Here is a 23,858-nt window from a genome sequence, read left to right on the forward strand (position 1 = left end):
GAAGATGAAAGGGTCTGGATTGATTACCCTCTATCCCTGTGATTGGCTAGTGCTTATCAGCAATGTGGTTTCCAGGAAATCTTGACAATATAATCAGTTTATGACCATAGACTGCAGAATAACCCCACAGAATATGTCATCTTGACTAAAATCATCAGTTTGTGACTTTGAGATTGCCTGGACAAAAGGTGATAGTGTTCTTGGAGTGAATATAGGTTCTGTCTAGGCCACTATTGCTGCTTTTACATACTGACCAACTTTATACGCATACATGCATAGAACAGAAACATGCAGGGCTGTTTTTAACACTCCATATAAACTACTTACATATGCTACACAACATGACAACTGTCACTGTAGGCTTATGTTAGTCATGAGGATGCAATTGATTGTTCATCATCTTTTTGTCTGTTTTCTTCCTGACAGGTAAACACATAGATACATTGTAGCCTACTGTGCATTTAACTTTATTCATTTATCTGGGGTAGTCCACATCAGTAACACTTGCCCCTGCAATACATAAATAAAAACATTACATACATAGTCACTAACTACCTGGAACTATACTTCTGTATCACCCCCCTCCTCCCGATATAAGCAGTTATTATAGAATGAATAACATTCTAACAACCACCAAAACCATGGATAATGTCAGATCTATTGCAACAATGCATAGTAAATAATAGTTGGCCACAAGGGCTTTGTTTTGTTTGTTTTGAATGCATCTGTATAGGCTGTGAGGCTTGAGTCACGTGACTGTGACGTATCCTTCGGGCTACTGTATATTGACCAGTGACATAGACACGGTTGGCAGTGCAGAAAAGACGAGAGAAGGCTGCTGGAGCTGTTCAGGAGATTTTATTGTTTTGCATTTGAACTAACAAGGATTTTCGGCTAAGATATATCTTTCCAACTTCAGCTACAGTGATAGCTAAGTTTGGAAAGGAGAAAGGGGAGCTTTAGCGTGCGTTTGCCGAACATTTAATGCACAGAGGGTCTCCCGCATCGATAGCCTTGTTTTACAAAGGGAAATAAATATTGACCTAATTATTTCGACCAAAATATTACAATGGATAACGCTGGATCTAAGAAACGTTGCTGTGGTAGGTACATTTTATGTTTTCAGTTATTTTACAAGGACTCATTCGAATGGAATATTTGATCAAGAAATTATGGCTGCCGATCTATTGACCACACAGGTGGCCATATGATATCAATTACAACGAATCGTAAACATACTTTTCCTTGCAGAATCTGTCCAAGAGTTCTTCACATCACCAAAGTTCCTTATTTACCTGGGACATGGCCTCTCGACATGGGTAAGTGAAACGAAAATAGCCAAGAGAAACCATTTAAAGTAAAATAAGGTGTAGGTGAGCCATTTGACAAAATGTTGTAGCCTATTTATGTTTAAGAATAGGTACACAAGTATAGGCTATTTCCCATCCAATTGGGCGCATCTTGCGTGCGCTTAGTCTGGTTTGACAAAAATTGTTGATGAAAAGATTGTTGATCAGTGGACCCATGGATGGTTCGATATAGTGTGTAATGGTCTATGTATACAATAGTTGTTCTGTCATGGTATTTCTAAATCAGGTGCATGCGTTTGTTTAAGTAATGTTTATTTTGTGTAACAGTCCTTGACAGTAGACCATTATTAATTTATATAGGGTATGATCACTTTAGGCTCACTAGCAAGGTCGGCATTATGGGCGGGCTTAGGGGGCCTGGGCCGCCCTACCGTACCTCCTTGCCCATCCAGATAAAATATTTAAATATTGATAATTTATTTGACCGAGATGCGCGCCGACAGAAAGACGTATCAATCTCAGAAGCATCTGAGTGAGCGAAACAGTATGTGTAGCCCCAGCCTGGTCTGATAGACTAGACGCAACATAGTAAATGAAAATTATTCCATACGAAACGTAACGTAACATATCATACAAAAAATGGAGTTTCTCGGATTTAGGAACAAAATAATACGAAATGCTCTGAGACCAGCTTGGTAGCCCATGTATCTAATGCTGTCTGGCATGTCATACTTATTTTTGGCCAGACAGCATCAGATACATGGTATACATATAGTTACACAGAGGGGCGCTGTTCGCTCGGATGCTTTCTCCAGTGACATCGTTTCAGCCACTTGCTAATTGAACAGGGATGTAGTGCTGCCTTAGCGCGGGGGAGCAACACAGCCGGTGTTCCCTCACTTGTTATCAATTTGAGAATACATGGAGCTGGTGAAAATATTTCTGGAAAATTAATTCAGATAAATTCTATACTGAACAAAACTATAAACAAATCAAATCAAATTGTATTTGTCACATGCGCCGAATACAACAGTGAAATGCTTACTTACAAGCCCTTAACCAACAATGCAGTTTTAAGAAAAATAAGTCAAAAATAGATAAGTAAAAAATAATCATAAGAAAAATAGAAAAATAACAAATAATTAAAGAGCAGCAGTAAAATAACAAGGAGGCTATATAAAGAGGGTACCGGTACAGAGTCAATGTGTGGGGTGCACAGGTTAGTCGAGGTAATTGAGGTAATATGTACATGTGGTGGAGGTAAAGTGACTATGCATAGATAATTAACAGAGAGTAGCAGCAGCGTAAAAAGAGGGGTGGGGGGGGGGGGGTAGCCATTTGATTAGCTGTTCAGGAGTCTTATGGCTTGGCGGTAGAAGCTGTTAAGAGGTCCAGGTGGGAAAGGGCAGTGTGGAGTGCAATAGAGATAGCATCATCTGTTGGGGCGGTATGCAAATTGGAGTGGGTCTAGGGTTTCTGGGATAATGGTGTTGATGTGAGCCATGACCAGCCTTTCAAAGCACTTCATGGCTACAGAAGTGAGTGCTACGGGTCGGTAGTCATTTAGGCAGGTTACCTTAGTGTTCTTGGGCACAGGGACTATGGTGGTCTGCTTGAAACATGTTGGTATTAGACTCAGTCAGGGACAGGTTGAAAATGTCAGTGAAGACACTTGCCAGTGTGTCAGCGCATGCTCGAGTACACGTCCTGGTAATCCGTCTGGCCCTGCGGCCTTGTGAATGTTGACCTGTTTAAAGGTCTTACTCACATTGGCTACAGAGAGCGTGATCACACAGTCGTCCGGAACAGCTGATGCTCTCATGCATGCTTCAGTGTTGCTTGCCTCGAAGCAAGCATATAATTAATTGAGCTCGTCTGGTAGGCTCGTGTCACTGGGCAGCTCGCGGCTGTGCTTCCCTTTGTAGTCCGTAATAGTTTGCAAGCCCTGCAACCTCCGATGAGCGTCGGAGCCGGTGTAGTACGATTCAATCTTAGTCCTCTATTGACGCTTTGCCTGTTTGATGGTTCGTCGGAGGGCATAGCGGGATTTCTTATAAGCGTCCGGGTTAGAGTCCCGCTCCTTGAAAGTGGCAGCTCTACCCTTTAGCTCAGTGCGGATGTTGCCTGTAATCCATGGCTTCTGGTTGGGGTATGTACGTACGGTCATTGTGGGGACGACGTCATCGATGCACTTATTGATGAAGCCAGTGACTGATGTGGTGTACTCCTCACTGCCATCGGAAGAATCCCGGAACATATTCCAGTCTGTGTTAGCAAAACAGTCCTGTAGCTTAGCATCTGTGTCGTGTGACCACTTCTGTATTGAGCGAGTCACTGGTACTCTGCTTTAGTTTTTACTTGTAAGCAGGAATCTGGAGGATAGAATTATGGTCAGATTTGCCAAATGGAGGGCGAGGGAGAGCTTTGTACACGTCTCTGTGTGTGGAGTAAAGGTGGACTATAGTTTTTTTTTCCTCTGGTTGCACATTTAACATGCTGGTAGAAATTAGGTAAAACTGATTTAAGTCCCCTGCCACTAGGAGCGCCACCTCTGGATGAGCATTTTCTTGTTTGCTTATGGCCTTATACAGCTTGTTGAGTGCGGTCTTAGTGGCAGCATCGGTTTGTGGTGGTAAATAGACAGCTATGAAAAATATAGATGAAAACTCTCTTGGTAAATAGTGTGGTCGACAGCTTATCATGAGATACTCTACCTCAGGCGAGCAAAACCTTGAGACTTCCTTAATATTAGATTTCATGCACCAGCTGTTATTTACAAATATACACAGACCAGCACCCCTTGTCTTACCGGAGGCAGCTGTTCTATCTTGCCGATGCACCGACTACCTCGACAGCTGTATGTTATCGATGTCGTCATTCAGCTACGACTCGGTGAAACATAAAATATTACAGTTTTTAATGTCCCGTTGGTAGGATATTGTTAAATCGGAGCTCATCCATTTTATTATCCAATGATTGTACGTTGGCTAATAGGACTGATGGTAGAGGCAGATTACCCACTTGCCGTCAGATCCTTACAAGGCACCCCGACCTATGTCCCCGATATGTCCGTCTCTTCTTAATGCGAATGACAGGGATTTGGGCCTTGTCGGGTGTCTGAAGTAAATCCTTCACGTCCGACTCGTTAAAGAAAAAATCTTCATCCAGTACGAAGTGAGTAATCGCTGTCCTGATATCCAGAAGCTCTTTTTGTTCATAAGAGACGGTGGCAGAAACATTATGTACAAAATAAGTTACAAATAACGCGAAGAAACACACACAATAGCACAATTGGTTAGGAGTTCGTAAAACGGCAGCCATCTCCTGAAATGCAACAATTTCAATGATGTTACTGAGTTACAGTTCATATAAGGAAATCAGTCAATTGAAATAAATAAATTAGGCCCTATTCTATGGATTTCACATGACTCGGGAGCCAGGCCCAGTTTTTCCCCACGAAAGGGCTTTATTACAGACAGAAATACTCCTCAGTTTCATCGGGTGTCCAGGTGGCTGGTCTCAGACGACCCCGCAGGTGAAGAAGCCAGATTTGGAGGTCCTAGGCTGGCGTGGTTACACGTGGTCTGTGGTTGTGTGGCCAGTTGGACATACTGCCAAATTCTCTAAAATTACATTGGTAGAACATTTTTCATTATTTTCTATGGCAACAGCTCTGGTGGACATTCCTGCAGTCAGCATGCCAATTGCATGCTCCCTCAACTTGAGACATCGGTGGCATTGTGTTGTGTGACAAAACTGCACATTTTAGAGTGGCCTTTTATTGTCCCCAGCACAAGGTGCACCTGTGTAATGATCATGCTGTTTAATCAGCTTCTTGATATGCCACACCTGTCAGGTGGACAGATTATTTTGGGAAAGGAGAAATGTTCACGAACAGGGTTGTAAACAAATTACACAACATTTGAGAGAAATACGCTTTGTGCGTATGGAAAAATTCTGGGATCTTTTATTTCAGCTCATGAAACATGGGACCAACACTTTACATGTTTTGTTGAGTATAATTTCCACTAAAATTCCATGAAAACGATAGAATGACAAACTAAATAAAGATGTAGGATATATCAGCCTATAGGTAGGTAAATGGTGGTTTCTTCTCAGTCTTCTCTCTCTGGCAGTGGCGTGAATGATAACTAGGCCTAACTGTATGCGTGTGTGCAGAGGCCCGGCGGTCGGAGACTTGAACACTTCGAGCTGTAACAAGAACAGCCACAGACAAAAAACTCTACCAGGGGTTGCTAAAATGGCTGTCCTCAAAACAGTTTGGGCTCATGTACGACGCACTTGAACTCGTCCTACTGTCCGAGTGCTTAGCTTACAGAAATGTACCACCTCTAATGCATATGCAGACAAACTGATCCACCAACGAGATCTAGGATCCAAATTCACCGCGTCTGCCTTGATGTTCATAAAACTCCACGGACCCCCTCTTGCGCACTGGAACCCAAAACAATATGTGACCACTTGGTTAAGGAGCTGTCCTTTCAGCACCATGATTTCGAAGGACGCTTAAATCGCTTAAAATAAGTAGTAGTCCAACTCATCACTTTATTATTATTATTATTATTATTATTATTACAAATAGAAGATTATCACTTCTCACATTGGTGCTTGTTTAGTAAAGTTAGATCAAAGCTGAATCAATGTCTCGCAAGATACCACGATTAATTCGTATTTTACATAACAGAACCGAATATAATAGCATATACTGTAACATAGTAGGCCTATATGTTACACCAAAAACACATCCTTAGTAATTTCTTATCTGAAGCTGAATAGTACATTTTCTCCCCTCATGCAGCCAAAACGCAACAGCGCGCTTCACTAGGCATTAAATATATGCTTTGATTGAAACAGAATAAGCCTACATTTGACATTTTAGTCATTTAGCAGACCCTCTTATCCAGAACGACTTAGTTAGTGCATTCATCTTAAGATAGCTAGGTGGGACAACTAAATATCTCAGTCATAGTAAGTGCATTTTTCCTCAATAAAGTAGCAATCAGCAAATTCAGTGCTAGTAGGGGGGTAAGAGTAAAGATTGTTCACGAAAGGGGTTGGGGGTGCGAGGGGGGGTGCTGTGGGATTATTTAATGTACTCTTTGAAGAGGTAGGGTTTCAGATGTGTTTGGAAGATGGGCAGGGACTCTACTGTCCTAGCTTTAGGGGGAAGCTGGTTCCACCATTGGGGTGCCAGGACAGAGAAGAGCTTGGACTGGGCTGAGCAGGAGCTGCCCTCCTGTAGGCGTGGGTGGGCCATGAAACCTGAAGTGGCAGAACGGAGTACTCAGGTTGGGGTGTAGGGTTTGAGCATAGCCTTAAGGTAGGGAGGGGCAGTTCCTCTTGCTGCTCCGTAGACAAGTACCATGGTCTTGTAGTGGATACCAGCTTCAACTGGAAGCCATTGGAGTGTGCGGAGGAGAGGGGTGACATGGGAGAACTTGGGAAGGTTGAACACCAGACAGGCTGCAGCGTTCTAGATAAGTTGCAGGGGTTTGATGGCACAAACGGGGAGCCCAGCCAACAGCGAGTTGCATTAGTCCAGACGGGAGATGACAAGTGCCTGGATTAGGATCTGTGCCTCTTCATGTAGGGTCGTACTCTACTGATGTTGTAGAGCATGGACCTGCAGGAGTGAGTCACTGCTTTGATGTTTGCAGAGAACGACAGGGTGTTGTCCAGGGTCACGCCAAGGTGCTTTGCGCTCTGGGAGGGGGACACTGTCGTGTTGATGGAGAGTTCTTGGAGCGGGCAGCCCTTTCCCGGAGGAAGAGCAGCTCCGTCTTGTCGAGGTTGAGCTTGGGGGGGTGGGCCGACATCCAAGCTGAGATATCTGCCAGGCACGCAGAGATGCATGTCGGCACCTGGGTGTCAGAAGGGGGTGAAGAAGAAAAGTAATTGAGTGCCATCCGCATGGCAATGATAGGCGAGACAATGTGAGGATATGACGGAGCCGAGTGACTTGGTGTATAGGAGAAGAGGAGAGGGCCTAGAATCGAGCCCAGTAGTGAGACCATGTGGTGCAGACTAGGATTGGGCGGTATCTAGATTTTCATGTCGTCATACCGTCCTTCTCTCATACCGGGATATATGGTATTACCGGCTTAGTACACGAGGGGGCGCCAAAAAAAGGCCATTGGGCGTCTAATACCAGAATGCTAACAAAATTAGCAGAAGTAATAGCAAATTTGCATAGAGGCTGCTAGCGAATATGCTAACAAGTGCAAACGAAAGTAAACAAATTCCAAAGATAGGCAATCCAGCTCATAAAGTTATACATATATACAGCCGAATGTCATTTTTGGTGAGTTTGGACATTTACAAGCGAATGTGAACGAGAGACATTGTGGAAATGAACTAAGTTTTGATGCATGCTTTTCTGAAGGAAGAACAGTACTGACTCTGGAGCAGCATGTGTAGGCTACACGCTGTGTCTGTGTGGAGTCTGGAGTCGCTAAGGCAATGGCCTGCCTGCTCTGCTTGGAGAAGAGGGAGGAGGAGAAGATGGGCCGAGAACGGAGAGGAGAAGAAACACAAGGAAATCAAGATAGTGGCAGCTGTACAAATAACTAATCCAAAGGGCTTTGACTTCTCAAACACAGCGGAAAGCTAACTAGCAAGTTCTAGATTAACTAGCAAGTTCAATTTAGGGGTCGGGTTAACGCAGAATTCTGCGTTTTTCACGCAGGAAGAAAGATAAAACGCATAAGAAATATCTTGCTGCGTTTTGTAAATGCAGATGTAAAATGCTTCTTATTGTAATTTTGGCATCAGACTAATTTTGTGCTTCAGTTGCACTTCTCCACTTGGATGAGAATTCACGAAAGGGCATTATTTTCTCGGTGTAGCCAGCCAACTTCTCTCCGGTAAAATGCAAGATTAACTTTAAGCAAAACATTAGGAAATGTAGCTTCCTACATTATTTCTATGATGAACATTAGAAATATGATGGCCATGCATTGTTTTTGCAAAAAGCTCATTCAATACAGTGATCAGGGACGTGCAACTATAGTTTTCCTTGACAGAAAATACATTAGTGCAATGCATTCGGCAGAAAATAGCTTCATTTTCATCAGATGACAACAGAAGTGCAACGCTATTTGGCTGGCAGCCAGAAGTAAACTTTCTCCCATTGTGCTATTTACAAACAAACACGTGACTGGCTGAACTGTTCAGGGGAACTACAGTAAGCTTCATAATGTAAAATAATGTGACAGGTGAAATGAAGAACGCAATCTGCAGGTATTTACTTAAAAAGTACAAATATTAGCCTCCCGAGTGGCGCAGCGGTCTAAGGCACTGCATCGCAGTGTTTGAGGTGTTACTACAGACCCAGGTTCGAGCCTGCTGTGACTGGGGAGACCCATGAGACGGCGCACAATTTGCTCAGTGTCGTCTGGGTTAGGGGAGGGTTTAGCCAGCCGGGATTTCCTTGTCCCATTGCGCTCTAGCGGCTTCATGTGGCGGGCCGGGCGCCTGCAAGCTGACTGTGTTTCCTCCAACACATTGGTGTGGCTGGCTTCTGGGTTAAGCAAGCAGTGTGTCAAGAAGCAGTGCAGCATGGCAGGGTCGTGTTTTGGAGGACGCATGGCTCTCATCCTTCGCCTCTCCCGAGTCCGTAGGGGAGTTGCAGCGATGGGACAAGACTGTAACTACCAATTGGATATCACGAAATTGGGGGGAAAAAATATAAATATATATATATATACACACTGCTCAAAAAAATAAAGGGAACACTAAAATAACACATCCTAGATCTGAATGAATGAAATAATCTTATTAAATACTTGTTTCTTTACATAGTTGAATGTGCTGACAACAAAATCACACAAAAATTATCAATGGAAATCAAATTTATCAACCCATGGAGGTCTGGATTTGGAGTCACCCTCAAAATTAAAGTGGAAAACCACACTACAGGCTGATCCAACTTTGATGTAATATCCTTAAAACAAGTCAAAATGAGGCTCAGTAGTGTGTGTGGCCTCCATGTGCCTGTATGACCTCCCTACAACGCCTGGGCATGCTCCTGATGAGGTGGCGGATGGTCTCCTGAGGGATCTCCTCCCAGACCTGGACTAAAGCATCCGCCAACTCCTGGATAGTCTGTGGTGCAACGTGGCGTTGGTGGATGGAGCGAGACATGATGTCCCAGATGTGCTCAATTGGATTCAGGTCTGGGGAACGGGTGAGCCAGTCCATAGCATCAATGCCTTCCTCTTGCAGGAACTGCTGACACACTCCAGCCACATGAGGTCTAGCATTGTCTTGCATTAGGAGGAACCCAGGGCCAACCGCACCAGCATATGGTCTCACAAGGGGTCTGAGGATCTCATCTCGGTACCTAATGGCAGTCAGGCTACCTCTGGCGAGCACATGGAGGGCTGTGCGGCCCCCCAAAGAAATGCCACCCCACACCATGACTGACCCACCGCCAAACCGGTCATGCTGGAGGATGTTGCAGGCAGCAGAACGTTCTCCACGGCGTCTCCAGACTCTGTCACATCTGTCACATGTGCTCAGTGTGAACCTGCTTTCATCTGTGAAGAGCACAGGGCGCCAGTGGCGAATTTGCCAATCTTGGTGTTCCCTGGCAAATGCCAAACGTCCTGCACGGTGTTGGGCTGTAGGCACAACCCCCACCTGTGGACGTCGGGCCCTCATACCACCCTCATGGAGTCTGTTTCTGACCGTTTGAGCAGACACATGCACATTTGTGGCCTGCTGGAGGTCATTTTGCAGGGCTCTGGCAGTGCTCCTCCTGCTCCTCCTTGCACAAAGGCGGAGGTAGCAGTCCTGCTGCTGGGTTGTTGCCCTCCTACGGCCTCCTCCACGTCTCCTGATGTACTGGCCTGTCTCCTGGTAGCGCCTCCATGCTCTGGACACTACGCTGACAGACACAGCAAACCTTCTTGCCACAGCTCGCATTGATGTGCCATCCTGGATGAGCTGCACTACCTGAACCACTTGTGTGGGTTGTAGACTCCGTCTCATGCTACCACTAGAGTGAAAGCACCGCCAGCATTCAAAAGTGACCAAAACATCAGCCAGGAAGCATAGGAACTGAGAAGTGGTCTGTGGTCACCACCTGCAAAACCAGTCCTTTATTGGGGGTGTCTTGCTAATTGCCTATAATTTCCACCGGTTGTCTATTCCATTTGCACAACAGCATGTGAAATGTATTGTCAATCAGTGTTGCTTCCTAAGTGGACAGTTTGATTTCACAGAAGTGTGATTGACTTGGAGTTACATTGTGTTGTTTAAGTGTTCCCTTTATTTTTTTGAGCAGTGTATATATATATATATATATATATATATATATATATATATATATATATATATATATACACACTACCGTTCAAAAGTTTGGGGTCACTTAGAAATGTCCTTGTTTTCCATGAAAACATACATGAAATGAGTTTGAATAGGAAATATAGCAAAATGCATGGTTAGAAATAATGATTTTTAATTGAAATTATAATTGTGTCCTCAAAGAATCCTCCATGTGCAGCAATTACAGCCTTGCAGACCTTTGGCATTCTAGTTGTCAGTTTGTTGAGGTAATCTGAAGAGATTTCACCCCATGCTTCCTGAAGCACCTCCCACAAGTTGGATTGGCTTGATGGGCACTTCTTACGTACCATACGGTCAAGCCGCTCCCACAACAGCTCAATAGGGTTGAGATCCGGTGACTGTGCTGGCCACTCCATTATAGACAGAATACCAGCTGACTGCTTCTTCCCTAAATAGTTATTGCATAGTTTGATGCTGTGCTTTGGGTCATTGTCCTGTTGTAGGAGGAAATTGGCTCCAATCAAGCGCCGTCCACAGCGTATGGCATGGCGTTGCAAAATGGAGTGATAGCCTTCCTTCTTCAAGATCCCTTTTACCCTGTACAAATCTCCCACTTTACCACCACCAAAGCACCCCCAGACCATCACATTGCCTCCACCATGCTTGACAGATGGCATCAAGCACTCCTCCAGCATCTTTTCATTTGGTCTGCGTCTCACAAATGTTCTTCTTTGTGATCCGAACACCTCAAACTTTGATTAATCTGTCCATAACATTTTTTTCCAATCTTCCTCTGTCCAGTGTCTGTGTTCTTTTGCCCATCTTAATCTTTTCTTTTTATTGGCCAGTCTGAGATATGGCTTTTTCTTTGCAACTCTGCCTAGAAGGTCAGCATCCCGGAGTCGCCTCTTCACTGTTGACATTGAGACTGGTGTTTTGCGGGTACTATTTAATGAAGCTGCCAGTTGAGGACCTGTGAGGCGTTTGTTTCTCAAACTAGACACTCTAATGTATTTGTCCTCTTGCTCAGTTGTGCACTAGGGCCTCCCACTCCTCTTTCTATTCTGGTTAGAGCCAGTTTGCGCTGTTCTGTGAAGGGAGTAGTACACAGCGTTGTAAGAGATCTTCAGTTTCTTGGCAATTTCTCGCATGGAATAGCCTTCATTTCTCAGAACAAGAATAGACTGATGAGTTTCAGAAGAAAGTTATTTGTTTCTGGCCATTTTGATCCTGTAATCGAACCCACAATTGCTGATGCTCCAGATACTCAACTAGTCTCAAGAAGGCCAGTTTTATTGCTTCTTTAATCAGCACAACAGTTTTCAGCTGTGCTAACATGATTGCAAAAGGGTTTTCTATTGATCAATTAGACTTTTAAAATGATTAACTTGGATTAGCAAACACAACGTGCCATTGGAACACAGGACTGATGGTTGCTGATAATGGGCCTCTGTACGCCAATGTAGATATTCCATTAAAAATCAGCCGTTTCCAGCTACAATAGCCATTTACAACATTAACCATGTCTACACTGTATTTCTGATCAATTTGATGTTATTTTAATGGCCAAAAACAAGGACATTTCTAAGTGACCCCAAACTTTTGAACGGTAGTGTGTATATATATATATACAAATATTAAATGGTATTGAAAAACCAACCTGTGGCTATTTCCAAATACCCCAGTATACGGTATACCGCCCTAGCCTAGTGCAGACACAGATCCTCTCCACGTCACCTGGTAGGACCGGCCTGCCAGGTAGGATGCAATCCAAGAGTGTGCAGAGCCTGGGACGCCCAGCCCTGAGAGAGTGGAGAGGAGGAACTGATGGTTCACGGTGTCGAAGGCAGCGGGTAAATCTAGGAGGATGACAACAGAGGAGTGAGAGTCAGCTTTGGCAGTGCGGAGAGCCTCCGTGACACAGAGGAGAGCAGTCTCGGCTGAGTGACCCGTCTTGAAGCCTGACTGGTTAGGGTCAAGAAGATTGTTCTGAGAGATAGCGAGAGAGTTGATCAGAGACAGTACGCTCAAGTGTTTTGGAAAGAAAAGAAAGAAGGGATACCAGTCTGGAGTTTTTTATGTCAGAGGGGTCGAGTGTTGGTTTCTTGAGGAGGGGAGCGACAGTGGTCAGGGATTAGTTGATGAGGAATGGGAGAAGGTCTCCAGAGATGGTCTGGAGGAGGGGATGGGGTCGAACTGGCAGGTTGTCGTGCAGCCGGACCTTACTAGTTGCCGGATTTCATCTGGAGAGAGAGGGGAGAAAGAGGTCAAGGCATAGGGTAGTTCTGTGTGAGTGGGACCAGTGAACTCAATAGGCTGAGTGAATGAGGAGCAGATGTCGTCAACCTTCTTTTCAAAGTGGTTGACAAAAGTCGTCCGCAGAGAGAAAGGAGGGAGGGGGTGGAGGATTAAGAAGGTGGAAAAGAGTTTCCTAGGGTTAGCGGTAGAAGCTTGACATTTAGAGTGATAGAAAGTGGCTTTATCAGCGGATACAGAGGAAGGTCTACAAGAAAGGCTAATAGTTTGTTAACACCATCTGCTTTAAGTCGCTCACAAAACAGTAATTCAAGATAATCTAAATGCATATTCCAATTAAACTGATTGAGATCAAATGATTGGCATGCAGCTTGGACATTTCACCGGTAAAACGTGAATAATTATCATTCGCAATTGACAGTGATGATGGCCTATTTTAAAATGAGATATGCCTAACTTGGTGTTTGAGGGTATTAAAAATATAAAATGTTCTTGAGACAATATGTGTGTGCATAGACAGGCGTTGCAATTGGAGGATGGATTTTATGCATAGGCCTATTCTACAATGATATTCAATAGGCTACATTATTTATTTTAACCTTTATTTAACTAGGCAAGTCGGTTAGGAACAAATTCTTATTTACAATGACGGCCTACACCAGCCAAACCTGGACGACGCTGGGCCAATTGTGCGCCTCCCAATCACAGCCGGATTGTGATACAGCCTGGAATCAAACCAGGGTCTGTAGTGACACCTCTAGCACTGAGATGCAGTGCCTTAGACCGCTGCGCCACTCGGGAGCCAGTCGATACAAACTCTGATTGAGAAATTATGAAGTCATTTAAAAAAAGTGTTCATGCCACATTTAAAAGGTAATAGACTTTTACATTTAAATTACATGTATCTACTATAAAACCCATTTTAAAAAAGTGCCCCCTATTGAAATCAAATGCCCGTCCAACTGATTCGTTCTGGCACCGGCCCTGCTTAGTAGTAGACAAGGATCATGTTTCTGCAAGCATCATTCATCGTCTATAGCCTAGTGTGCAGTGCATTTTAACAGCTGGCTGATACAACAAAAGTTAACATGCATGTCTTTGTAGGGCGATCGTATGTGGAACTTCGCTGTAGCCGTATTTCTGGTGGGGCTGTATGGCAACAGCCTCCTGCTCACGGCTGTGTACGGACTGGTGGTGGCGGGGTCAGTCCTGCTGCTCGGAGCCATTATCGGTGACTGGGTGGATAAAAACCCCAGACTCAAAGGTATGCAGCCATAAGTAGGCTTACTCTACAGTGTGTCTGAACAGAACTGAATACACTGAACAGGAATGAACAATATACATAGTCAAAACATGACTTGATCATTCATTTAAAATGTTTGGGATTATTCTCTATTCGATACCATTCAAAGAACCCATTGAGTGATTTACTCAGACAGAAATCAATTGTTTGTGACCACCAACCCTATGTCTCTAATGCTTATCCTCTAATCTGATAGTGGCCCAGACTTCGCTGGTTGTCCAGAACTTTGCTGTCATACTGTGTGGGATCCTCTTGATGGTGGTTTTCCAGTTCAAAGAACAAATTGCAGAGTTATACAATGGATGGGTTCTGGTAAGATTGCATTTCCTAGACTTTTCATACTGTTATGATCATTAAGTGGTCATTTTAAACTGATAACTGAATGGTTATTTGCAGCGAAAGCATTTACCCATTTGACAAGTACAATGTTCTGACCTAAGTCTACTATGATGTGAAATCCAGTATGTAATTTCAACAACCTTTACATATCATTTCAGCCTCTGGACAGTAGCCTAGCCTACACATTGAACATTCGTCCCCCATGAATGATGCAGCGCCCCCTCCTTAGGCCAATTAGGAATATTATTCAAATTTATGTTACGTGGATTAATGCGAAAGAGAAAAAAAAAACATTGTCAACATCACACTGGCTGTATTTCTGTATTTTGAAAGTTATATCTCTTGAAACTTGATTGCTGACATGCAAAACATTTTGGGAATATATCAACAATGGACTAATGAAACAAAAACCAAAAGATAGTTTTGGGGGGGAGTTTTCCTTTAATTGTCAACTGCATCTGTATGGAATGACAGTGCCTATAGATAGTCTACACACCCTTTCAAAATGTTCACCTTTTGTAAATGGGCAGAGCTTAAAGATCCTTATGGGAAACTTGTTACTCATGAGGAGATGCATGTATGTACATATTGTCATGACTGTAGCTCAAAAGGGACATGGGCCTCATTTATAAACCGGGCGTACATACAAAATATACCCCAAAATGTGCATGCGCCAGTTTTTATGCAAATGTTGTCATTTATAAAAATGTATCTTGAAGTGAGAATGTGCTTAACTCCCTGCAAACTCTAGACCATGCATACCACATCTGCTAGTGGTTTAAATATTGTATTGCAACCTGGCAGGTAAGTATATTGTGCAAATGGGGGATATGATGAAAAGCTTATTCATAAAAAACAGGAAAACATGTTAACAAGAATGCAGCCATTTGCCATTAGTGAGAAGAGCGAAAATCAGTTTTATTTTTAGAATCTTAGACATAGGAATCTTTTTCCTATTTATTTTATTTTCATAATCATTGCAGAGTATATTCCTCACTTTTTCTGGCCGTGATGTGTTCACATTCCCGACGTAGCCAGACAAGAAATTACCATGCGCATCTCTCATTTAATTGGACCTAGTAGCCTAGGCTATGTGTATTTCACGTTTTGCAATCCCAAAATGCAGCGCGGTTTACAATATACAGTCGAATTTAACAGGTATTTTACATTGAAGTAGGCCTATGTATGCTACTGTTAGTACTGTATTATTATTATTATTATTAATATTTTTTAGACGTTTCAGAATTCAAGGGCAGTACATCATATTTAGGCTGGGGAAAAGTCGATGCAAAACATTGTTGATTTCAAACGTTCTGCTGACAGGTCCACAACAATTTGCCATTGTTTTCTTCTATAGAAACGGACATAATCCTTAGCCAGAAACAGTTCATTTTTAATTTTTTCATTCTGCGAACAGAGTAAATAGACCAGTAGCTTATATAAAATATTTGACAGTATGGGTAGGCTACAGTATTGGTGTGCAATAGGAGCGCAACATCATTGTACTATTTAATCTCAGAGCCTATACCAAGGCAGAACAAAGAAACTCACTAATCTTTTGATAAACTAAATATTGAACAACAATGTGTCTTTTGCATAGAAGTGTGGGCTGTAGCATTTAGCCTACTTTTAAATTGTTTCGAATATACAATCAATCTTGCAGAATGTGCAGAAAGGCACTCGCTATAAAGGCCGCAAGCATGTTTAGTTTGAAAAAAATCACTGCAAAATATCAAAACATTCTGCCTACACCTCTACAGAAATGTGATCAAAATTGACATTGCTCTTTCTTATAGAAACTGCCGTGGCCTAATTCCAATAGTTTCAAATTATACATAAAATAAAGGGCGTTATTGTCACCATAAAAGGTGAATGAAGGGCGTTTTCTAGGCAGAGTTTTAATGCTTGTTCATGCGCACAGTTTTTTTACGACATGTCTGATTTATAACGGGAAGCAGTGTCCTGCCTGAGTTGCTAAATCAAATCAAGGGAAAATCTTTTGATTCTTAAGATTACGCAAGGATTTGCCGGGAAACGTGTTTGGCTTCTTGAAGAGGCTCTTTCTTTTGGTGGAATATGTAGACCCAAATGAGCAAATGTAATTTACATTCTACAGCAAGTCTTTGTCCCATGGAAGAAAAACTGTGCCTTGTTTTATGGTTGATAGAAGAAGACTGTTGCAATAGCGAGTGTTACAATCTGCTGGCTGCTACACTATCATGATCATGAACAAAGTGTCTCTCACGTGGTGTAGTTAGTGTATTGTGGGACAAATCGTGCATTTGTGAAGGGGCCCTTGGATTTTAAGGAGGGGGAGGGGGGTGCTGTACATTTTCTGGTATTTGTGTGTTTCTGGAGGTGGTGGTGAAACAGGAGATTGAGTGTCTTGTTCATGACTGTGTAGTCAGCGGATTCTTCTAGGGCCGTCATGTGAGAGAGAGAAATGCTGCCTGGCCAGTTGAGCCAGTCCATCTCTATCCCCCTGGTCAGAACAGCTGTAATTATAATGTACAAAAAAAAAAAACAGCAGGCCTGTTTATTTCAGTCTCACACTGGATTATGGTTGTTGAGTGTAAGAACACATGTTGAGGCCAAAAATATTATTGTTGTTTTTTGAGAGTACATTTAGAAAGTACATTTGCACACCTTAAAAATGTTTTTATGTTTTGTTTTTTACCAAAGCAAACAAAAATGTATAGTTTTCTTGGTTTTCAGACATGCTGCTATATCCTGGTCATCTCCATAGCCAACATTGCTAATTTGGCCAGTACTGCCATGTCAATTACCATCCAAAGAGACTGGGTGGTGGTTGTGGCTGGACAGGACAGCAGCAAACTGGCAGGTCAGTCTCCATGGGAAACCAGCCCAAATCAATAGGGCTCATGTGAAAAGACCTTTATCGCCTTGCAGTGGTGTGACCTTTGAACCCAATCAAAGCTAAATCACAAATTCTTATTTTATAACTGTCCGTTTCACCTGGGTTCACCAAGGCTTTAAAGCAGATATTATACAGTAAAAATGCATCATTTCCGCACAGCTAATCTCAAAGAAATGGTTTCACAAGCCATAAATACTAACAGTTAACAAATGACCAGAGCTGTGTGCTACATTTTGCTTGTCTGCACCAGTGAAGTCAATTAACCTGAAGTGTATTGCACTGTATAACCTTCAGGAAACCTATAAAAATCCCTGACATGAATTAGTGGAAAAACCATAAAATAACACTTTGGCTGTGTCCTATCATGTCACAGTCACTTAAAGCATCTTCTCTACTAAAAGCTGTCAATCAAGTCCTTTCAGATAAGGTCATAAGGAAAGCAGATAAAAATTAGAAGCCATGTTTGACTCCTTGAACTTCTTCTGTCAGCAAATATTGTAATTCAGGGAAACATGTAACTTAAGACAGGGTTATGGTTGGGCGGTATCTAGATGCTGTTCCTGTACCATACCTTTAGGATGCCCCAAACCCCAAAAATGTAATTATTATTTTTCACAGTATTGAAAATCATACCATCGGTATTTCAAAATACCCTGGTATACGGTATACCGCCCAAACTTAGACAGGGTAAAGTAAAATATGAATTTACTTTTCCTGTGGACAATGGACAATAATGTAATTATGCTCTTAATAGACATGAACGCCACAGTGCGGATCATCGACCAGCTGACCAACATTCTAGCGCCCATGTTGGTGGGCCAGATCATGGCTTTCGGCTCCAACTTCATTGGCTGTGGCTTTATTGCGGGCTGGAACCTGTGCTCTATGTGCCTTGAGTACGGTCTGCTATGGAAGGTCTACCAGAAAACCCCGGCACTGGCCTTGAAGGCTGGCAAAAAAGAAGATGACCAGGAACTGAAGCAACTTAACTCCCTGAAAGGTATGGTCCTCAATGAACATCACTGACAGACATGTCTTAATGTCAATGAACATAAGTGTTCTTGTAAGATCTTGCAAAATAAAATTGTCAACCAAATATACATCTGTTGTTGGGCTGGCCCTCCCTTAGAGAAAGAATAAATGATGAGATCTGATCCGTGTACAGTCTTGTGGCCCCAGAACAGTCACTCATGTCTGTCTGTTCTTCCTCCTGTGGTCTGCAGACCTGGAAAGCGGCAAGGGCCCAGTAGAGGGCTCCGAGCTCATGAACGAGACGGCTGTCGTCAAGGCCGACTGTCCCAAGAAGACTGGCTGCTGCTACCAGATAACAGAGCCCCTGCGCACCATCCGCGATGGCTGGGTGGCCTACTACAACCAGTCCATATTTTTTGCAGGCATGTCACTGTCCTTCCTCTACATGACGGTGCTGGGCTTTGACTGCATCACCACGGGCTACGCCTACACCCAGGGCCTCAACGGCTCTGTGCTCAGCCTGCTGATGGGCGCCTCAGCTGTGTCAGGCATCTGTGGCACGGTGGCCTTCACCTGGGTTCGCAAGAAGTGTGGCCTGATCCGCACAGGCTTCATCTCGGGTGTGGTGCAGCTCTCCTGCCTAATGCTGTGCGTGGCGTCCGTCTTCGCACCGGGCAGCCCCTTCGACCTCAGCGTTTCGCCCTTCCAGGACATCTACAGCCACCTGACCGGGGACAGCGGCACCCTACCAGAGGCCGACCACCCGGTTAGCGTGCTAAACATCGATGATCAGGGTCTGCTGGTCAACGGTTCGACCGCACTGCCTGCTGAAGAACTGCCGCCTCTGCAGTCCTACCTGTCAGTCAGCCTGCTGTTTGCAGGGGTTATTGCTGCTAGAATTGGTGAGTAACTCAAAAGTCCACACTGGGAAAAGTGCTTGATGAGTGCTGCTATGTCATGTGTTAACAGTTACGTAGGCACAGAAGTTAATTGTTTGAGGAAGTCTAAAACACAATGTCACAGCCTTCTGTAGAGTATGAACCTGTTGTAAAAGGCAGGCACCAGCCACCACTTGGAGGGAAGTCGGCTCCAGATCCGGTGTTAATGTCTCCACAGAGCAATATTGGCAACCTTTGATTCCAATATCTGCTGATAATTACAGTCATAGCGATGATTGTCTGTTCCTATATCATTTTTATGTGGCTGTAAAAATGCCAATCTAAATGACTGCTGTGCTGTTTTCCCCTCTGCAGGTCTATGGTCCTTTGACTTAACCGTGACCCAGCTCATCCAAGAGAATGTGATCGAGTCGGAGAGGGGGGTGATTAACGGTGTCCAGAACTCCATGAACTACCTCCTGGACCTGTTGCACTTCATCATGGTGATTCTGGCGCCCAACCCTGAGGCCTTCGGCCTTCTCGTCATCCTCTCCGTCTCCTTCGTGGCCATGGGCCACATAATGTACTTCAGGTTTGCCTTCAAGAGCCTCGGGCGGCGCCTCTTCCTCTGCTGCTCGCCAGAGCAGAAGGCCCAGACCCTCCCGGACTCTCCCTCCTCGCTTCCCACCATTGTGTAACCCATTAAAGAGACGCTGTCCCTGCTAACAGCTCTACCTGCAGCCTGCAGTGCACACTATTGTCCCCTCCTCCTCCTGCCCGCTAGCTATCAACCTAATAAACATGCTTGCGTGTAGCCCCCACAGCGCTAATGTATCTACTTTTGTGCTTAACCCAAGCATGTGCCGTCCTTTGCCATTGTAGATATATCATTAGCCGTTTTGCGGAAGGGGGAAGAGTAGTGCGGCCACAGAGAAGCAGCCCCTCACAGACAAATAGCTCAGCTTGAATGAGGCCTTATAGAGAGGTGTCACAAATAAACATCTCTTCTCCCTACTTCCAATATTTCAATCTAGCTGCTTTGTTATTCAAGGTGCTGCAGCTAGAGCTACAGTAAATGAGGGAGGAAAAATGCAGGTATTGCTTGCAGTTACTACGGTTACAGCTGCATACTACTCAAGGATGTTCTGTGGCTCTAGTGTTGTTTGCATCTCATTACAGCTCTGCATCAGCCATAGGATTTTCATTTCCACATTGAAGCTATTTGTTTCTCAGTAGTTCATTGTTACTATAGCCATTCATGTTAGTGTTTCAAAAGACTCAGTTACTTAAGCTTTAGTAATTGACAATGATTTAGATTACCGGTTTTACCAGTGAGAAACAGGTTCTTGCTTATTTTGCTTAACGAGCCTGGGATAAAGTCTCTTTAATACATGGTTATAAGGGTTATGCAAATTATTTATTCAAGGAGTGTAGATAGATAGATATACTGAATCAAAATATAAATGCAACATGTAAAGTGTTGGTCCCATGTTTCATGAGCTGAAATAAAATATCCCAGACATTTTCCATATGCACAAAAAGCTTATTTCTCTCAAATGTTGTGCACAAATTTGTTTTCATCCCTGTTAGTGAGCATTTCTCCTTTGCCAAGATAATCCATCCACCTGACAGTTGTGGCATATCAAGAAGCTGATTTAACAGTGTGATCATTACACAGGTGCACCTTGTGCTTGGGACAATAAAAGGCCACTCTAAAATGTGCAGTTTTGTCACACAACACAATGCCACAGATGTCTCAAGTTTTGAGGGAGTGTGCAATTGGCATGCTGACGGCAGGAATGTCCACTAGAGCTGTTGCCAGATAATTGAATGTTAATTTCTCTACCGTAAGCCGCCGCCAACGTTGTTTTAGAGAATATGGCAGTATGTCCAATCCGCCTCACAACCGCAGACCAGGTGTAACCACGCCAGCCCAGGACCTCCACATCTGGCTTCTTCACCTGCGGGATTGTCAGAGAGGGGGAGCGGATGAGTATGTATGTCTGTAATAAAGCCCTTTTGTGGGGAAAAACGAATTCTGATTGGCTGGCTCCCCAGTAGGTCGGCCTGGCTCCCAAGTGGGTGGGCCTATGCCCTCCCAGGCCAACCCATGGCTGTGCCCCTGCCCAGTCATGTGAAATCCATAGATTAGGGCCTAATTTATTTATTTCAATTCACTGATTCCCTCATATGAACTGTAACTCAACAAAATCTTTGAAAATTGTTGCAAGTTGCATTTATATTTTTGTTCTATATATTATATATATATTCTCAATGCATTATCAGTATTGTCTCTCAGCCATGATGGTGCTAATGTGCTAGTTATAGCGAACAACTGAAAAACGATGCATTCACATTAACGCTCTCAATGACCAAAGTGGACATTCTTATACAGCATAAAAGGAAATGAGGTAAAACCTGTTGTTTTCTCTATGAGCATTCCAAATATTATTTTGATGTGAAGTGAAAATGAAACTTGTATAGGCTCATTAACGCTTTTGTAGACACCTCGTGTACAGATCTCAAACCCCCCCTTGCAATTGTTATACTGTAGTTGTTTGTCATCATTGATTTCTCTGTCTTCAAAGGTGATTTTTAATCGTGATTGTTACACAGGCACTTTAACTGATTCTTACTATGTCCATAATAATGAAAAGACCTTCAGGCACTTTCAGGCATTGCTTCAGCATTTTGCACAAGGATGAGCTCCTGCCTAGCCTCCCCACTTTTTAGGCTAACTGAAGGACTTTTCATTTACTGGCAGGCCCATGATACAGAACCATCATTACGCTAATCTTTGCCACAAAAGCGCACACAGCACAATCCTAAACTCAGACACCAGGTGTGAGCATGGAAAACCATACCACACTTTTTCCTGTGGGTGACTTTCAAAATCAAGTTTACCTCAGATTTTCCTCTCCCCCCCCCTAAGTCCAGCAGACCTCCCCACCAGTGTTCCTTTGCCGAAGTAGAAAGTCAGCATCTTCAGGTTGTCTTAGCTGGCCACTAACTGCCATTACACCAACGGTGCTGTAGCCAGACAAAACGGTAGGTTTGTAGCTCTTGGAGCTCTCCATCACCACTGTGAAGGTTTGCAGAAGCTTTATTTTAAAAACATGCTTCAACTCGCTGTAATACGCAACAGACTTCACGGTTTTTACCTCTGCTCATGAAAACCATGGCTGACCTATGCCACGGAGGTGATTTGGTACTGAAAATATTATGGTTGGAGAGAATAGCCACGGCACTTGAAGAGAACAGTGAGGCCTTTCTTCAGCCCCTGGCGGTTGTACTAAAGACTCCTGTAGGCTGATGTGGAGTCAGACAGGTATGCAGGTTTGTGGAACTGCAGCTGGTGTTCTATAGAGAAATGCCAGCAACTGAGCACAATGTTAATGTTTGGCATGGATTACCCCCCAAATGTAAAGTAAGCACATTCTTCAGAACAAAGCATTTGCTTCATACAAGGCCATATATATTTTTCATACAAGTAACAACAGCCGTCAATCAATACATACTGTACTGGATGTAAAATCATTTGTATATGACATTGTCAGATTGTTGTCATCGTCTTTAAATGTTGGACGCCTTTTTTTTACAACTTTTAAATGTTTTTATATACTAGTGTTAACAGTTGTTGCTAATTGAGAAGTTTTCTGAACAACTGAAATTGTTCTCTGCCTCGTGTGTACAAAGCAATGCTCTCATGCATAAACCAAGAAAATCATGAGTACAACATGCCAATGGACCATACCGTCCATAATCTCCCATCATTGTAAAATACTTTAAAACCATTGTTTAAATTTAAACAAAGAATATATCAAACAATCAAAAAAGATTTAATCATTGTATAATCACAGCTTGCAACATTGGAGAAGTAAATTGAGGTTTGTATGCAAGAATCACATCACACTCCATTGTAGTGGAGGATGTTTAAAAGGCTTGTATTGCATGAGCTCTGAAATAAAAAGAAAATGTTTTTACATTCTTTCTCGTTTGTTTTTATGTAATCACAGGAATCCAAGTCATTTTACTGTACAAGAAGATGGCAGCCATTTTGAAAGGCCCCCTCAGTTGCTAGTCACCTGCTCTCTACCCAGGCCACCACTTAAGGGTCACATTCCATAGAGGGGTTAGTCACCATTTTTTTTGCCCCAGAAGACTGACTAAGCTGAGCTGTATGATCTGGACCTGTGTGCTCATGGGCGAAAGACAGAGTGACCTGGTTTCACACAACATGAGCGATAGACTGTGGCCAGTAGGTGTTGGCTAGCTTTTGTGGATTTGTGTCAGTGCTGCCTGTCCCCCAAATGCTCACAAGCTCTCCAATAAGCCTGGTTCATTATAGTGACACTCTCTCCCCAACAGTTACAAAAGCTCCTCCTCTTATTTTTTCTATTTCCTGCTAACTGAACACTTGTCATTTTAGTGACCTGTTATACACAGAGTATACCAAACATTAGGAACACCTTCCTAATATTGAGTTAGGGAGTGTTTGTTAATGTTTTGTTACACTCAGTGTATAACCATGTACAATAGCCATACGTGACCTATGGCCTGACATTGCCCCTAGCACCTAAATTACACTTGACCTGGCTTTCTACCCTCAG

The 23,858-nt window shown here is 43.3% G+C and overlaps 1 protein-coding gene across 1 annotated transcript; it reads left to right on the plus strand.

The window, feature by feature from the left end:
• The first annotated feature begins 777 nt into the window (after positions 1 to 777).
• Positions 778 to 20,752, plus strand: LOC121536662 (solute carrier family 40 member 1-like). Its single transcript, XM_041844075.1, has 8 exons — positions 778 to 1,103; positions 1,252 to 1,319; positions 13,983 to 14,142; positions 14,378 to 14,493; positions 17,236 to 17,362; positions 18,153 to 18,398; positions 18,622 to 19,272; positions 19,624 to 20,752. Exons 1-8 carry the CDS (start codon positions 1,070 to 1,072, stop codon positions 19,944 to 19,946), a joined length of 1,725 nt encoding a protein of 574 aa, XP_041700009.1. The 5' UTR covers positions 778 to 1,069; the 3' UTR covers positions 19,947 to 20,752.
• Positions 20,753 to 23,858: the final 3,106 nt, after the last annotated feature.

This window comes from Coregonus clupeaformis, chromosome 23 (assembly GCF_020615455.1).
Source record: "Coregonus clupeaformis isolate EN_2021a chromosome 23, ASM2061545v1, whole genome shotgun sequence".
NCBI lineage: Eukaryota > Metazoa > Chordata > Actinopteri > Salmoniformes > Salmonidae > Coregonus > Coregonus clupeaformis.

Coding starts and splice junctions, on each gene's coding strand:
- LOC121536662 (XM_041844075.1), top strand. CDS start 1,070: ATGGATAACGCTGGATCTAAGAAACGTTGCTGTG. Junction 1,320..13,982: donor GACATGGCCTCTCGACATGG/GTAAGTGAAACG, acceptor ATGTCTTTGTAG/GGCGATCGTATGTGGAACTT. Junction 19,273..19,623: donor GGTTATTGCTGCTAGAATTG/GTGAGTAACTCA, acceptor TCCCCTCTGCAG/GTCTATGGTCCTTTGACTTA.